The sequence below is a fragment of the Haematobia irritans genome, chromosome 4 (genome assembly GCF_050003625.1).
Source record: "Haematobia irritans isolate KBUSLIRL chromosome 4, ASM5000362v1, whole genome shotgun sequence".
In the NCBI taxonomy this organism is placed as follows: Eukaryota; Metazoa; Arthropoda; class Insecta; order Diptera; family Muscidae; genus Haematobia; species Haematobia irritans.
In genome coordinates this window covers 15,529,294-15,547,310 of record NC_134400.1, presented here as the reverse complement: position 1 = coordinate 15,547,310, position 18,017 = coordinate 15,529,294, and the positions used below count along the sequence as shown (strand labels likewise).

At 23.6% G+C, this 18,017-nt stretch overlaps 1 protein-coding gene across 6 annotated transcripts in view; it reads right to left on the bottom strand.

Moving 5' to 3' along the window:
* Window positions 1-18,017, bottom strand: part of LOC142235152 (uncharacterized) — a 454,428-nt gene that overhangs the window by 8,439 nt on the left and 427,972 nt on the right. For 4 of the 6 annotated variants that reach the window (XM_075306405.1, XM_075306406.1, XM_075306410.1 and 1 more), the window contains 9 exons: window positions 15,316-15,410; window positions 15,138-15,241; window positions 12,450-12,571; window positions 12,008-12,385; window positions 11,308-11,769; window positions 7,305-7,415; window positions 6,582-7,236; window positions 3,668-3,821; window positions 161-298 (listed from right to left, as the gene is read on the bottom strand). In XM_075306405.1, the coding sequence (XP_075162520.1) occupies window positions 161-298; window positions 3,668-3,821; window positions 6,582-7,236; window positions 7,305-7,415; window positions 11,308-11,769; window positions 12,008-12,385; window positions 12,450-12,571; window positions 15,138-15,241; window positions 15,316-15,410 (2,219 nt within the window). The remainder of the gene's footprint in view (window positions 1-160; window positions 299-3,667; window positions 3,822-6,581; window positions 7,237-7,304; window positions 7,416-11,307; window positions 11,770-12,007; window positions 12,386-12,449; window positions 12,572-15,137; window positions 15,242-15,315; window positions 15,411-18,017) is intronic. The other 2 variants (XM_075306408.1, XM_075306409.1) reach the window with 2 other exon arrangements.

Genomic DNA, 18,017 nt, shown 5'->3' with positions numbered 1-18,017 from the left:
TAAATTAAATTTTTAATTCGATAACTTATTTATATTAATCGATTTTAATTGATTTTCAAAATAAGTCAAACAGATTTTTTGCTCTATTTTTAGGGGTGCAAGAGGAAGACGGATAATTATTATTTTATTTATTTATATATTTTTTTTGAGAACAACTTACCTTGTTGGACTCGGTGGTGGATATGAAATACCCCGATGACTAGGCGATAAAAGTAAATTACCCGAATGAGTGCTGCTAGTATTGGTATTTACACCGGGTACCAATAGGGTATTATTACTATAAGTATGGTAAAGATTACTAATGGAGAGACCAGTTCAAGAAAATATTTTGTGTTTTTTTTTCGTTTACACACATACACATACACACGTACGAACGCACATTTATTTTATATAGTATTGTAAGAGTGGTAGTGTTGCAGCACATCATAAAGCCAACCAAAAATGTGTGTTGTGTGTGATTTTTTGTTTGTTTGTTTTTTTGTTTTTTACAGCCAATTGTAACGATAAGAAAACAAAGGAAATATTAAAAAATTGTATAAAAGGAAAAAATAAGAAGAACAAAATTTTAAAAATCACATAAATTACACTATGGATTATTATTAAATATATTCAACAAACATAATAGCGTTCTAGTTGAAGCGAATCAACTACTAAAAGGCCATAGACTGCTGCGATTCCCTCAATGAGATGACTGAACAGGTCATCAGGCCACGGGAGGATATTTGGCAACAACCTCACATGTTCCAGAGAAATTAAAATAAAAGCTCTAGCCAAGTGAGAAGGCAGTTACTATGTTGAGAATGATCGATGGGAGAATTGTAAGGGATACCAAATAAATATGGCCCCGAAATCTGAAGGCTTTATGTATAGAAAAATTTCTCAAACTTGCACACTGTGAAAAGCGGGCAGCTTTCAAAAGTGGCCATTTGTCGTGAGGCGTTTGTAATAGTATTACGTTAAAATTAACTAAAATTCAAAGAAGTCCAATTCCTAAGAGGTTTCACTGCATATATAAATGTCATGCAAATGAAGTTCCAATTTTAGAAATTCTACTTCTTTGAATGGCCATATATATATTTGCAAAAAAAAAACAAAAAGATTTTCGTGGGGTTTTTAGCTATTTTCTACATACTTAGCAGCTACTAATAAATTAATGTTCTTGATAAATATATCGTCAGTGATGATGGCGAACAAATCAAATTTTGTTTCTAATGGATATATGATAACACTATGCTACCACGGTTGCCATTCGAGTCAAAAATAATCTACAAAAAATTTAGAGAAAAATTTTTAAAAATATTATTTCTATATACAATTTTGACAAAATTTTATTTCGATAGAAAATTTTGACAAAATTTTATTTCGATGGAAAATTTTGACGAACATTTTATTTCTATAGAAAATTTTGCAAAAATTTTATTTCTATATAAAATTTTGACAAACTTTTATTTCTATAGAAAATTTTGACAAAATTTTATTTCTATAGAAAATTTTCACAAAATTTTATTTCTATAGAAAATTTTGACAAAATTTTATTTCTATATTAAATTTTTTAAAAATTTTATTTCTATATAAAATTTTGAAAAAATTTCATTTCTATAGAAAATTTTGACAAAAATTTTATTTCTATAGAAAATTTTGACAAAAATTTTATTTCTATAGAAAAATTTGACAAAAATTTATTTCTATACAAAATTTTGTCAAAATTTTATTTCTATAGTAAATGTTTTAAAAATTTTATTTCTATAGTAAATTTTTTAAAAGTTTTATTTTTGTAGAAAATTTTGACAAAATTTTATTTCTATAGAAAATTTTGACAAAATTTTATTTCTATAGAAAATTGTGACAAAATTTTATTTCTATAGAAAATTTTTGACAACATTTTATTTCTATATAAAATTTTGACAAACTTTTATTTCTATATAAAATTTTGACAAAATTTTATTTCTATAGAAAATTTTCACAAAATTTTATTTCTATAGAAAATTTTGACAAAATTTCTATAGAAAATTTTGTAAAAATTTTATTTCTATAGAAAATGTTGATAAAATTTTATTTCTATAGTAAATGTTTTAAAAATTTTATTTCTATAGTAAATTTTTTAAAAGTTTTATTTCTGTAGAAAATTTTGACAAAATTTTATTTCTATAGAAAATTTTGACAAAATTTTATTTCTATAGAAAATTTTGACAAAATGTTATACAAAATTTTGTCAAAATTTTATTTCTATAGTAAATGTTTTAAAAATTTTATTTCTATAGAAAATTTTGACAACATTTTATTTCTATAGAAAAATTTGACAAAAATTTATTTCTATACAAAATTTTGTCAAAATTTTATTTATATACAAAATTTTGTCAACATCTTATTTCTATACAAAATTTTGTCAAAATTTTACTTCTATAGAAAATGTTGTCAAAATTTTATTTCTATAGAAAATTTTGACAAAATTTTATTTCTATAGAAAATTTTTGACAAAATTTTATTTCTATAGAAAATTTTGACAAAATTTTATTTCTATAGAAAATTTTGACAAAATTTTATTTCTACACAAAATTTTGTCAACATTTTATTTCTATAGTAAATTTTTTTAAAAATTTTATTTCTATAGAAAATTTTGACAAAATTTTATTTCTATAGTAAATTTTTTTAAAAATTTTATTTCTATAGAAAATTTTTAAAAATTTTATTTCTATAGAAAATGTTTAAAAAATTTTATTTCTATAGAAAATTTTTTAAAAATTTTATTTCTAAAGTAAATTTTTTAAAAATTTTATTTGTAAAGTAAATTTTTTAAAAATTTTATTTCTATAGAAAATTTTGACAAAATTTTAATTCTATAGAAATTTTTGCCAAATTTTATTTCTATAGAAAATTTTGTCAAATTAATTGATAACACTATGCTACCACGGTTGCCATTCGAGCCAAAAATAATCTACCAAAATTTAGAGAAAATTTCGACAAAATTTTATTTCTTTAGAAAATATTGACAAAATTTTATTTCTATAGAAAATTTTGACAACATTTTATTTCTATAGAAAATTTTGACAAAATTTTATTTCTATAGAAAATTTTGACAAAATTTTATTTCTATAGAAAATTTTGACAAAATTTTATTTCTATAGTAAATTTTTTAACAATTTTATTTTTATAGAAAATTTTGCCAAAATTTTATTTCTATGTAAAATCTTGTCAAAATTTATTTTTATAGAAAATTTTGTCAAAATTTTATTTCCATAGAAAATTTTGTCAAAATTTTATTTCTATAGTAAATTTTTTAAACATTTTATTTCTAAGAAAATTCTGACAACATTTTATTTCTATAGTAATTTTTTTAAAAATTTTATTTCTATAGAAAATATTGACAAAATTTTATTTCTAAAGAAAATTTTGTCAAAATTGTATTTCTATAGAAAATTGAAGCATTTGATGTATTGCAAACAGAAAGGGTAATTTTGTATACTTATCATTCTAGTGAATGATGAGAAGGTAAAAAAGAGGTGATTTCTTTGCATTTGTTGCATAGTGTAAAAAATGACATTAACAAAACTAAACATCGATTAAAGCTAACTAATATCAGCTAATTTTTCTATTTTTTTTTTCTAAATGACTTCTAAATTTATCTAAACATTTTTACAATAATATCTATGAATTGTGGAGAACTTACGTGTGACTGTGATGTAAATTTAAATTGGGTAAACTTTGACCCAAATGATTGATTGGTTCTACCGTCAATGTATTGGAGGAACTAGTATTCACTTTCATCTTTTGGGGACTAATGGTCGTTACTGGTTTGCCTTTCAAAGGAAATCCGTGAGCTCCTGGAAATAAAAAAAAATAATACATAAATAAATAATATAAAAAAATAAACGTTTGTAATATGAAATTGAGTCAAGAATGTATTGTTTGTAAATTTTATGTAATTTTTCCAGTTTCTCTTAAATAATGAAATTGTTCTTAATATGAATTAACATGTTCCATATATTTATGAAAATTATTTTTTAATAAGATCAAGAGAAGTGTGTGAGGGATTTTGACCTTTCATCAGTACATCGCAAGATTATGCCCACATATAAATTTACGTAAAAAATTGAAGTAAAATTCCCATGGCTGTTGTTGATTTTGTTGCAATTTTAAAATTGAAAATTTCGGATATTTCTGAATTACTTAATATTCTGTAGCTCAAAATCATTGCAATATATTATTTTTATGATTTCCTTAAAAATTAAATTGATAAAAAATTAAAAATTGGAAAATGGCCTCACTGTGAACAAAATTCTTGAAAATTAAATTAATAAAAAATTACAAATTGGAAAATGGCCTATATTGTGAAAAAAAATCCTAAAATATATTTGAAAGACGTTTTTTGTATTTTAATTATATGAACATCGTCAAGAAAAATAATAACAACTTCTATAAGGGCAAAATATTTCGACGTTAGATCAAAATCTCTGATAGTTATTTTGATTCTTGTCCACGGTATGACCAGATCTAGCTAAAACCCCATTAATGCCAAAAAATATTAAAATGCTTTACGATATTCATTTGTGATTTTCAAGCCAAATATTGAGAAATGAATGCTTTAATTCCATAATCAGGGTTGCCATTTTGGAAATAAAATTTTGTAGAAATCGTCTATAGAAATATTCTATAGAAATACAATTTTGACAAAATTTTCTATAGAAATAAAATTTTGACAAAATTTTCTATAGAAATAAAATTTGGACAAAATTTTCTATAGAAATAACATTTTGACAAAATGTTCCACAGAAATAAAATGTTGACCAAATTTTCTATAGAAATAAACTCTTGGTAGATTATTTTTGGCTCGAGTGGCAGCTATGATTATGAACCGATATGGACCAATTTTTGTGTGATTGGGGATCGGCTATATATAAATATAGACCGATATGGAAAAATTTAGGTATGTTTGTTAGCGGCCATATAGTAGCATAATGTACCAAATTTCAACCGGATCGGGTGAAGTTTGCTCCTCCAAGATGCTCCGGAGTTCAAATCTGGGGACCGGTTTATATGGGGGCTAAGTATAATTATGGACCGATATGGATCCAGTTTTGCATGGTTGTTAGAGACCATATACTAACACCACGTACCAAGTTTCAACCGGATCGGATGAATTTTGCTCCTCCAAGAGGCTACGGAGTTCAAATCTGTTTATATGGGGGCTATATATAATTATGGACCGATATGGACCAATTTTTACATGGGTGTTAGAGGTCATAAACTAATATCACGTACCGAATTTCAACCGGATCGGACGAAATTTGTTTCTCTAAGAGGCTCCGCAAGCCAAATCTGGGGAGTCTGTTTATATGAGGGCTATACGTAAAAGTGGTCCGATATAGTCCATTTGCAATACCATCCGACGTACAGAAATAACAACTATTTATGCCAAGTTTCAATTCGATAGCTTGTTTCGTTCGAAAGTTAGCGTGATTTCAACAGACAGACGGACGGATATTCTTAGATCGACTCAGAATTTCACCACGACCCAAAATATATATACTTTATGGGGTCTTCGAGCAATATTTCGATGTGTTACAAACGGAATGACAAAGTTAATATAACCCCCATCCTATGGTGGAACGTATACAAATTTGTATAGATACAAAATTAGATAAAAAATTTTGTATACGACGAAAAGTTTGTAAACATTTTAGTAGAAATAAAATGTTGAGAAAATTTTCTATAGAAATAAAATTTTGACGAAATTTTCTATAGAAATAAAATTTTGACGAAATTTTCTATAGAAATGAAATTTTGCAAAATTTCCTAAAGAAATAATTTTGACAAAATTTTCTATAAAAATAAAATTTTGAGAAGATTTTTACAAAAAATTTCTATAGAAATAAAATTCTGACAAAATATTCTATAGAAATAAAATTTTGATAAAAATTTCTATAAAAATAAAATTTTTACAAAAAATTTTCAACAGAAATAAAATTTTGGCTAAAATGTCTATAGAAATAAAATTTTGAAAACATTTCCATAAAAATAAAATTTTGACAAAAAATTCTATAGAAAAATTTGGTAAAATATTCTATAGAAATAAAATTTTGAAAAAAATTTTCGATAGAAATAAAATTTTGACAAAAAATTCTATAGAAAAATTTGGCAAAATATTCTATAGAAATAAAATTTTGAAAAAAAAAATCTATAAAAATAAAATGTTTACAAAAAAATTTTCTATAAAAATAAAATTTTGACAAAAATTTTCTATAAAAATAAAATGTTGACAAAGAATTATATGGAAATAAAATTTTTACAATATTTGCTATCGAGGTAGAATTTTGGAAAAATTTTAACTTTTAAATGATATTAATTTAATTTGGAAAAATGGTCCGCTGGTACGAATTTTGGTCCAATTTTGGAAAAATGTTGGAACAACATAAAAATTCATTGTTGCAACGCTGTTCATAATTATAATTTTAGTAGTGAATAATGCTAATAAATGCTGAATTAATAAATACTTAATTTAGCTGTAACAACGCTAAAATGGTCATTCTCTATCTCGCACTCTCTCGCATTCGCATTTTCATTCTCTTATTCTCTATACTTACCCAAATAAGTACAACCTTCATCACTGGACAACGAATTGGTCTTATCAAATTCAACCGATATATTACGCGAATCATTCCATTCCACCGAACCACTATGACTATTATTAGCACTTGTGACATGACTACATATGGACGAGTTCAATGGAGATTTTTTAACACCCAATGAATCAACAGTGCCAGCACTGATAATACTACCACCATAACGCATTGTATCCCAATTCATTGTTATCGAATTGTTGCTGCTCTGCTTGAGGCGGGTGTAAATCATTTTGGCCCTCTTCAAGGCCTCATACCAATTTTTCGCTTCCGAACATTGTAGGGTGAATGCATTCACAGCCACTTGGAATTCATTTAAGTAAACACAACTTAAAATATTATTGGAATGTTGTACAACGAGCCGGTCGGTGAGATAGGGTTGTCGTATCACTTTCAAAGTGCCCAGACCCTTTTTAGCTATGGATTTGCACACCAATAGTATATCGGTGAGCAGAAAACAGTGCACATCGGCTTTGCCGAGATTGTCTTTGTATTTGTGATCGCCCTCCATGAAGAGATGGCGAACATGTTGAGAGGCACAGCCTTTCATGGGACCGCATAGGTCAAACATTTGACTATATTGCTTGATCATTTTTTCCAAGTTTTCATTGTTGGTATCCTGAAAGGGTAAAAACATAGTAAGAAACAAATTAAATAAAAAATTAAGACATATTATATGGTACTTACCACCACGTCATATGATTCTATGCGAGCCATAACTCCTTTTAAGCGTTCATTTTCTTGTCTAGTCGTTAAATGGTTATTAACACTAAATACAAAAAGATCGGTGGTATGTAGCTGAAAAAAAGAGAATACAATTAGACGAATGAAAAAGACTGCTTTTCATATGTTTCGGTGTAAAAATAAATAAAAACATGACTATAGCATATCTTTATACGACTTTAAAATACAAAATTTTATTTCTATAGAACATTTTGTCAACATTTTATTTCTACAAAAAATTTTGCCAAATTTTTATTTCTATAGAAAATTTTGTCAAAATTTTAATTCTATAGAAAATTTTGTTTTTATAGAAAATTTTGTCAACAATTTATTTCTATAAGAAATTTTCTCAAAATTTTATTTCTATAGAAAAGTTTGTCAAAATTTTATTTCTATAGAAAATTTGGACAACGTTTTATTTCTATAGAAAAATTTGCCAAATTGTATTTCTATAGAAAATTCTCTCAATATTTTATTTTTACAGAAAATTTTTTCAAAATTTTATTTCTATAGAAAATTTTCGCAAAATTTTATTTCTATAGAAAATTTTCACAAAATTTTATTTCTACAAAAAATTTTCTCAAAATTTTATTTCTATAGAAAATTTTCACAAAATTTTATTTCTATAGAAAATTTTGTCAAAATTTTATTTTTATAGAAAATTTTGACAAAATTTTATTTCTATAGAAAATTTTGTCAAAATTTTATTTCTATTGAAAAATGTTGTCAAAATTTTATTTCTGTAGAAAATTATGTCAAAATTTTATTTCTATAGAAAATTTTCTCAAAATTTTATTTCTATAGAAAATTTTGTCAAAATTTTATTTTTATAGAAAATTTTGACAAAATTTTATTTCTATAGAAAATTTTGTCAAAATTTTATTTCTATCGAAAAATGTTGTCAAAATTTTATTTCTGTAGAAAATTATGTCAAAATTTTATTTCTATAGAAAATTTTATCAATATTTAATTGTATAGAATTTTTTTTCAAATTTTATTTCTATGGAACATTTTGTCAAAATTTTATTTCTATAGAAAATTTTGTCAACAATTTTATTTTTATAGAAAATTTTGTCAAAATTTTATTTCTATAGAAAATTTTGTCAAAATTTTATTTCTATGGAAAAATTTTGTCAAAATTTTATTTCTATAGAAAATTTTGTCAAAATTTTATTTCTATTGAAAAATGTTGTCAAAATTTTATTTCTGTAGAAAATTATGTCAAAATTTTATTTCTATAGAAAATTTTCTCAATATTTAATTGTATAGAAATTTTTTTCAAATTTTATTTCTATGGAACATTTTGTCAAAATTTTATTTCTATAGAAAATTTTCACAAAATTTTAATTCTACAAAAAATTTTCGCAAAATTTTATTTCTATAGAAAATTTTGTCAAAAATTTTATTTTTGTAGAACATTTTGACAAAATTTTATTTCTATAGAAAAATATTCGTATTGTCAAAATTTTATTTCTATAGAAAAATATTGTCAAAATTTTATTTCTATAGAAAATTTTCGCAAAATTATATTTCTATAGAAAATTTTCACAAAATTTTATTTCTAAAAAAAATTTCGCAAAATTTTATTTCTATAGAAAATGTTCACAAAATTTTATTTCTATAGAAAAATTTGTCAAAATTTTATTTTTATAGAAAATTTTGTCAAAATTTTATTTCTATAGAAAATTTTGTCAAAATTTTATTTCTATTGAAAAATGTTGTCAAAATTTTATTTCTGTAGAAAATTATGTCAAAATTTTATTTCTATAGAAAATTTTCTCAATATTTAATTGTATAGAAATTTTTTTCAAATTTTATTTCTATGGAACATTTTGTCAAAATTTTATTTCTATAGAAAATTTTCACAAAATTTTAATTCTACAAAAAATTTTTGCAAAATTTTATTTCTATAGAAAATTTTGTCAAAAATTTTATTTTTATAGAAAATTTTGACAAAATTTTATTTTTATAGAAAATTTTGACAAAATTTTATTTCTATAGAAAAATATTCGTATTGTCAAAATTTTATTTCTATAGAAAAATATTGTCAAAATTTTATTTCTATAGAAAATTTTCGCAAAATTATATTTATATATTTTATTTCTAAAAAAATTTTCGCAAAATTGTATTTCTATAGAAAATGTTCACAAAATTTTATTTCTATAGAAAAATTTGTCAAAATTTTATTTTTATAGAAAATTTTGTCAAAATTTTATTTCTATAGAAAATTTTGTCAAAATTTTATTTCTATGGAAAAATTATGTCAAAATTTTATTCCTATAGAAAATTTTCTCAATATAGAGTTGTATAGAAATGTTTTTCAAATTTTATTTCTATGAACCATTTTGTCAAAATTTTATTTCTATGGAAAAATGTTGTCAAAATTTTATTTCTATGGAAAATTTTGTCAAAATTTCATTTCTATAGAAAATTTAGTCAAAATTTTATTTCTATAGAATATTTTGTCAAAATTTTATTTCTATGGAAAAATGTTATCAGAAGTTTATTTCTGTAGAAAATTTTGTCAAAATTTTATTTCTATAGAAAATTTTGTCAAAATTTTATTTCTATAGAAAAATACTCGTATTGTCAAAATTTTATTTCTATAGAAAAATATTGTCAAAATTTTATTTCTATAGAAAATTTTCGAAAATTTTATTTCTACAGAAAATTTCCACAAAATTTTATTTCTACAAAAATTTTCTCACAAAATTTTATTTCTATAGAAAATGTTCACAAAATTTTATTTCTATAAAAAATTTCACAAAATTCACAATTTCACAAATTTCACAAAATTTTATTTCTATAGAAAATTTTGTTAAAATTTAGTTTTATAGAAAATTTTGACAAAATTTTATTTCTATAGAAAAATGCTCGTATTGTCAAAATTTTATTTCTATAGAAAAATATTGTCAAAATTTTATTTCTATAGAAAATTTTCGCAAAATTTTATTTCTATAGAAAATTTTCTAAATATTTTATTTCTACAACAAATTTTCGCAAAATTTTATTTCTATAGAAAATGTTCACATAATTTTATTTCTAGAGAAAATTTGTTAAAATTTAGTTTTATAGAAAATTTTGACAAAATTTTATTTCTATAGAAAAATACTCGTATTGTCAAAATTTTATTTCTATAGAAAAATATTGTCAAAATTTTATTTCTATAGAAAATTTTCGCAAAATTTTATTTCTATAGAAAATTTTCACAAAATTTTATTTCTACAAAAAATTTTCGCAAAATTTTATTTCTATAGAAAATGTTCACAAAATTTTATCTCTATAGAAAAATTTGTCAAAATTTTATTTTTATAGAAAATTTTGTCAAAATTGTATTTCTATAGAAAATTTTATCAAAATTTTATTTCTATGGAAAAATGTTGTCAAAATTTTATTTCTGTAGAAAATTATGTCAAAATTTTATTTCTATAGAAAATTTTCTCAATATTTAGTTGTATTTCTATGGAACATTTTGTCAAAATTTTATTTCTATAGAAAGTTTTGTCAAAATGTTATTTCTATGGAAAAATGTTGTCAAAATTTTATTTCTATGGAACGTTTTGTCAATATTTTATTTCTATAGAAAATTTTGTCAAAATTCTATTTCTATGGAAAAATTTTGTCAGAATTTTATTTCTATGGAAAAATGTTGTCAGAATTTTTTTTCTTTAGAAAATTTTGTCAAAATTTTATTTCTATAGAAAATTTTGTCAAAATTTTATTTCTATGGAAAAATGTTGTCAGAATTTTATTTCTGTAGAAAATTTTGTCAAAATTTTATTTCTATAGAAAATTTTGTCAAAATTTTATTTATAGAAAATGTTATCAAAATTTTATATCTATAGAAAATTTTGTCAATATTTGATTTCTATAGAAAATTTTCTCAATATTTTATTTCTATAGAAAATTTTGTCAAAAATCTTCGCTTGATTTTATCTGATTTTAATATCTGAAATAATCAACTTACCATCGTTTCCACAGCCTCAATTTCTTCGATGTCCGTCATTTGTTTTTTTATAGCCGCCAGCAGTAGACTGTACTTTGTCAAACGTTGCATGGGTCGCACCAAAATATCAGCCAGTCTCAAACGATTGCACATCTTTTGGGCCTCGCACCATGCCAAATAGGAGGTGAATAGGGAATTTGTACGATTCAATTCCTTGCAATAGAATTGACATGTACTTTGTTCTGCACAATATTTTTTATAGGGTGCAAATATATTCGCAAATGCTATAAAGCCCTGTTGGAAGAAGCCAATGCGTAAGGGTTCACGGGTTTGTATACTATGGGCCACCATTGGATATAAGTACACAGTCCAAAATTTCAAATTCGCCTCACAAATATCACGGATATTGGCAAATAAACGATGTTGATCAACTTCTTTAAGGAGACCCTCTTCCTGTACCGCTTCCAGGCAGGCTAGGAAAAGCTAAAAAAGAAACAGGAGGACATTTTTAATTTCTACCAAAAAAATTACAAAAAAAAAAATTAAACTTGAGCCAAGGAAAACTAATACTAAGAAACGTTTCATTGATTAACAGAAAGTTCGTTATAATAACGAAAAATTGCATTATATCAATTAATTTGGTTCATTGGCTCAATTTTAATGACACTTTTCATTAATATAACGAATGTTTTTCTATCAGTGTAGGCTTAATTCAACTTACATCCGTTACAGTTTGCAAACAATGAATATAGTCCACTTCCGTTGTCACCAATTCCCATATGGCAGTCTGTATTCTCATTTCACTGTCATTCATAGAGCCACACTCTACAATATCCATCCAAGATTTGTGCATGCTATCCAAATACTCTATGGCATTTTCCAAATCGGGATGATCAAAATTTAATGTGGCAGGACTCTTTTGGGGTACCCCATTTTTGGAATAATTATTGAGTAGCTCACATAATTGGCTCTGTTGAGGATTTTTCACACCAAATAGACCAGACCAACGTTGCTTGGGTTGCTTGCCGGTAATGTTGACCTCAGACGATTCATCGGTGGAAGCCGAAGAGAAAAGACGAGGTGGTCTATTTCTTGAACCCTGGTGGCGAGGGCGACAAGGGGTTCGATAAATCAATAGATTGTATAATTTCATGAATACTTACAAAAGAGGCTGCTTTCTGTAAAGTTTTCCTATTACTGTCTTTGTCACTAACAATTAAATGATGGCCAGCTAAGTTTTCCACTTCGGTATTTTCGTCCAAAGACGTTTGTATGGGTGAAGATCCTTTAAAGGGAAAGTAAAAAAGGAGATAGATAGCATAATAAAACAAGGAAGTGGGTGCGTATGAGTGTTATTAATTAAATGTTTTTGTATTAAAACATCTATAACCTTAGTATCAATCGGAAATCTTGACAATTTTTTTGAAAGAAAACATTTTAAGATTTGTATACTAATGTGTTTCAGAAAAAAATCTGATATTTATATTTCTCGAGTTCTTATCATACATATGATTCTATAGACGCGTATCAGTGTTATTAATTAAATGTTGACTATAATTGTGTTTGCATTTACAAATTCTTCTCAAGTTTTTCAGCCTTATGGAAATAGAGGTTTTAAAGTTATATATCAAAAGGTTTTAGATACAAAATTCATTAAAGTTCTCTTTATATCTTTCAAATTATTTGCATATTATATTTTAGGCAATGGGTGCGTATGAGTGTTATTAATTTAAGATTATTTTTATAAATCCAGTATAATTTCGTTTATAATTGGAATTTTTGCCATCTGCTTGGGTTTTAGTGTATAATGCATTTCAAGATTTTTATATCGAAGGATTATATAAAAAAAAAAAAACTAAGACATATTAGAGTTATATCATTCAATTTTATAGCGGAGTTTTCCAATAAGAGGTATTCTTTTTTTGTATTCAAACAAAATTCAAATTTTCGTAGATAAGTAATCGACTAGGAAAATAAATATAAACCAAATAGCAACAACGACTACGCTTTAGGACCCTACATTTTTTATGTAATTGTGCAGAGCCAAATCGCATAGTGGTTGCTCTATGTCCTCGATAGCCTCATGAATGATTTCTATGAGGCCTTGAATCTATGGTGGGTTAGGTGGCAGCCCGATGTATCAGGCTCACTTAGACTATTCAGTCCATTGTGATACCACATTGGTGAACTCTCTATCTTATCACTGAGTGCTGCCCGATTCCATGTTAAGCTCAATGACAAGGGACCTCCTTTTTATAGCCGAGTCCGAACGGCGTTCCACATTGCAGTGAAACTACTTAGAGAAGCTTTGTAACCCTCAGAAATGTCACCAGCAATACTGAGGTGGGATAATCCACTGCTGAAAAACTTTTTTTGGTGTTCGGTCGAACCAGGAATCGAACCCACGACCTTGTGTATGCAAGGCGGGCATGCTAACCATGGCACTACGGTGACTCCCATCTATGGTGGGTTCTTAGTGCAGATAAAGTGGACCAAGAAAGAAAGAAAGAAGATAATTCACAATATCTCGATGGTCAAAAGTGATCCCTATTTGAAAACTTTTCCGTAAAAGATCAATGGGACAATTATGCTTGTTAACAAACCCAACAAGGTGGTAATGGGCAAGGTTGCCACAGATGCTAGAATTCTACTAAAAATTGTAGATTTGTTACTGTTTGAAAGATTGCTAGAATTCTTAATGTTTTGGTAGATTTTGCAAAATACTCCTCTCCAACTAAGAGGTAATTAACAAATTTTTTAGAAAAAGTTTGACAACATCTTCTATAAATAAAATTTTGATAACATTTTCTAGAAATAAAATCTTGACAAAATTTTCTATAGAAATAAAATTTTGACAAAATTTTCTATAGAAATAAAATTTTGACCAAATTTTCTATAGCGATAAAATTTTGATAAAATTATACAGAAATAAAATTTTGATAAAATTTTACAGAAATAAAATTTTGACAAAATTTGCTATAGAGTTAAAATTTTAAGAGTTAAAATTTTAAGAATTTTCTATAGAAATAACATTTTGACACAATTTTCTTTAGAAATAACATTTTGACAAAAATTTCTATACAAATAAAATTTTGACAAAATTTTATATAGAAATAAAATTTGACAAAATTTTCTATAGAAATAAAATTTTGACAAAATTTGCTATAGAGTTAAAATTTTAAGAATTTTTCTATAGAAATAAAATTTTAAGAATTTTTCTATAGAAATAAATTTTGAGAAATTTTTCTATAAAAATAAAATTGTGACAAAATTTTCTACAGAAACAAAATTTTGAGAAAATTTTCTATAGATTATTTTTGGCTCAAAATAACACTTCAAATTGGGAAAAAAGCGAGCGATGCGTATCAGTGTTAGTAATTAAATTTTGATTTATTGAAATAACTATAGGAATTTTACTAAACTGTTGTATCTTACGAAAGCTAAGATTCCGCGATTTGCATATCGTCAAATGGGCTTTCGTTCCAAATCTTTCGCCAATAATTTGTTATTTATATCTCAAGATCTTTTTAAATATTTAATATAAGACAATGGGTGCGTATGAGTGTTATTAATTAAAGGCTGTTATAATAAAATAATAATAACATTTTTGGTAGTTCGAATTTTTTCAAAATTGTTACATATTCTTAAAGCCTAGATTTTCAGGTTGTCATAGGTTTTCGAAGAAAAATCTTAATGTGATCTATTTGAAAAACAAAAAATATATCTATAAAAAACAATTTGTTTTTTAAGAGTCTAAACAACAATGAATAAATACATATTAAATTATTAATATGTATTATTTAAAAATTTAATATCAATAATTTTTCGAAAATTCATCGATATTCACTCACCTGCTTCTAAAAATGCTGATGTTTGATTATTGTCATTACTGTCGGTTATTGTTAATTGTGTGAAACTTAAATTACGTTTTCTTAAAGCTTGACTTAAAGCGTTTCTGCAAAAAAGAAAAACAATTTACAAAATTATTATCATCAAGTGATAAATTTTTCCACAAAAAAAAAAACTTACGCCAGTGTTACACCTTTGGTGGCAGGAAAGAATTCTTCATCTTGGCAGCCGGTTTCCATGCAAAAACTTACCAAAAAGTATTCCGAACTGGAAACCTAGAAAAAAAAGAATAATTATAGAATATTGAGGGTAATTATCTTTAAAAATACGCAAAGCTAAATCTACAATAAATTGAGAGAAGTTTCCTCCATATTTTATTGTTACATTACAATTATTTTATTTTAGATAAATAAATCCTAATTATGGTTAAATAAATATAGGTCAAGGGTATTTCTCTTATAATATAATTCCCCTATGATATGAATGAAGTTAACCCCTTAACCATGGAAATGAGTTATGGACAAAGAAAAAAAGCAAGATTTTCCACTTTTCCACTTTAGATCATTTCTAAGAAAATAGAGGGTCAAGAAAATAAAAGGAAACCTCGAATTTATAACAATCTGTGACATCAACCATCATAATCATCAAACACTAGGGTGTGAAAGAAATGACCTTTTGCTGTTACCCTCCTAAAATGGGAAGTATAACTTGTTGGTCATATGGTTTGTTTAATTAGCCATATTTGTAAAATACAGAAAATGTTGGCAAAATATTATTTCTATAGAAAATTTTGTAATTTTTTTATATAAATTTTATTTCTATAGAAAATTTTATCAAAATTTTATTTCTATAGAAAATTTTATCAAAATTTTATATCTATAGAAAATTTTGCAATTTTTTTATATAAATTTTATTTCTACAGAAAATTTTGTCAAAATTTTGTGATTATAGAAAATTTTCTCAAAATTTTGTGATTATAGAAAATTTTCTCAAAATTTTATGACTATAGATAATTTTGCCAAATTTTAATTTCAAAATTTTATTTCTATATAAAATTTTTTCAAAAATTGAAAAAAATAATTTTGTGATTATAGAAAATTTTCTCAAAATTTTGTGATTATAGAAAATTTTCTCAAAATTTTATGACTATAGATAATTTTGCCAAATTTTAATTTCAAAATTTTATTTCTATAGAAGATTTTGTCAAAAACTTATTTCTATAGAAAATTTTGTTAAAAATTTATTTCTATACAACATTTTGTCGAAATTTTATTTCTATAGAAAATTTTGTCAAAATTTTGTGATTATAGAAAATTTTCTTAAAATTTTATGACTATAGATAAGTTTGCCAAATTTTAATTTCAAAATTTTATTTCAATAGAAAATTTTGTCAGAAACTTATTTCTATAGAAAATTTTGCCAACAATTTATTTCTATAGAAAATTTTGTTAAAATTTTATTTTTATAGAAAATTTTGTCAAAATTTTATTTCTATAGAAAATGTTGTCAAAATTTTATTTCTATAGAAAATTTTGTCAAAATTCTATTTCTATAGAAATTTTTTTGAAAATTGTATTTCTATAGAAAATTTTGTTAAAATTTTATTTCTATAGAAAATTTTGTCAAAATTTTATTTCTATAGAAAATTTATTGAAAATTTTATTTCTATAGAAAATTTTGTTAAAATTTTATTTCTAAAGAAAACATTTTTAAGATTTTATTTCTATAGAAAATTATGTCAAAAATTTATTTTTATAGAACATTTTGTCAATATTTTATTTATATAGAAAATTTTGTCGAAATTTTATTTCTACAGAAAATTTTGTCAAAATTTTGTGATTATAGAAAATTTTCTCAAAATTTTGTGATTATAGAAAATTTTCTCAAAATTTTATGACTATAGATAATTTTGCCAAATTTTAATTTCAAAATTTTATTTCTATAGAAAGTTTTTTCAAAAATTGAAAAAAATAATTTTGTGATTATAGAAAATTTTCTCAAAATTTTGTGATTATAGAAAATTTTCTCAAAATTTTATGACTATAGATAATTTTGCCAAATTTTAATTTCAAAATTTTATTTCTATGGAAGATTTTGTCAAAAACTTATTTCTATAGAAAATTTTGTCAAAAATTTATTTCTATTGAAAATTTTGTTAAAATTTTATTTCTATAGAAAATTTTGTCAAAAATTGAAAAAAATAATTTTGTGATTATAGAAAATTTTCTCAAAATTTTGTGATTATAGAAAATTTTCTCAAAATTTTATGACTATAGATAATTTTGCCAAATTTTAATTTCAAAATTTTATTTCTATAGAATATTTTGTCAAAAACTTATTTCTGTAGAAAATTTTGTCAAAAATTTATTTCTATAGAAAATTTTTTGAAAATTGTATTTCTATAGAAAATTTTGTCAAAATTTTATTTCTATAGAAAATTTTTTTTCTATAGAAAATTTTGTCAAAAATTTAAAAAAGTAATTTTGTGATTATAGAAAATTTTCTCAAAATTTTGTGATTATAGAAAATTTCCTCAAAATTTTATGACTATAGATAATTTTGTCAAATTTTAATTTCAAATTTTTATTTCTGTAGAAAATTTTGTCAAAAACTTATTTCTGTAGAAAATTTTGTCCAAAATGAATTTCTATAGAAAAGTTTGTTAAAATTTTATTTTTATAGAAAAATTTGTCAAAATTTTATTTCTATGAAAAATGTTGTCAAAATTTTATTTCTATAGAAAATTTTGTCAAAATTTTTTTCTTTAGAAAATTTTGTAAATTTTTTTTTCTATAGAAAATTTTTTGAAAATTGTATTTCTATAGAAAATTTTGTTAAAATTTTATTTCTATAGAAAATTTTGTTAAAATTTTATTTCTATA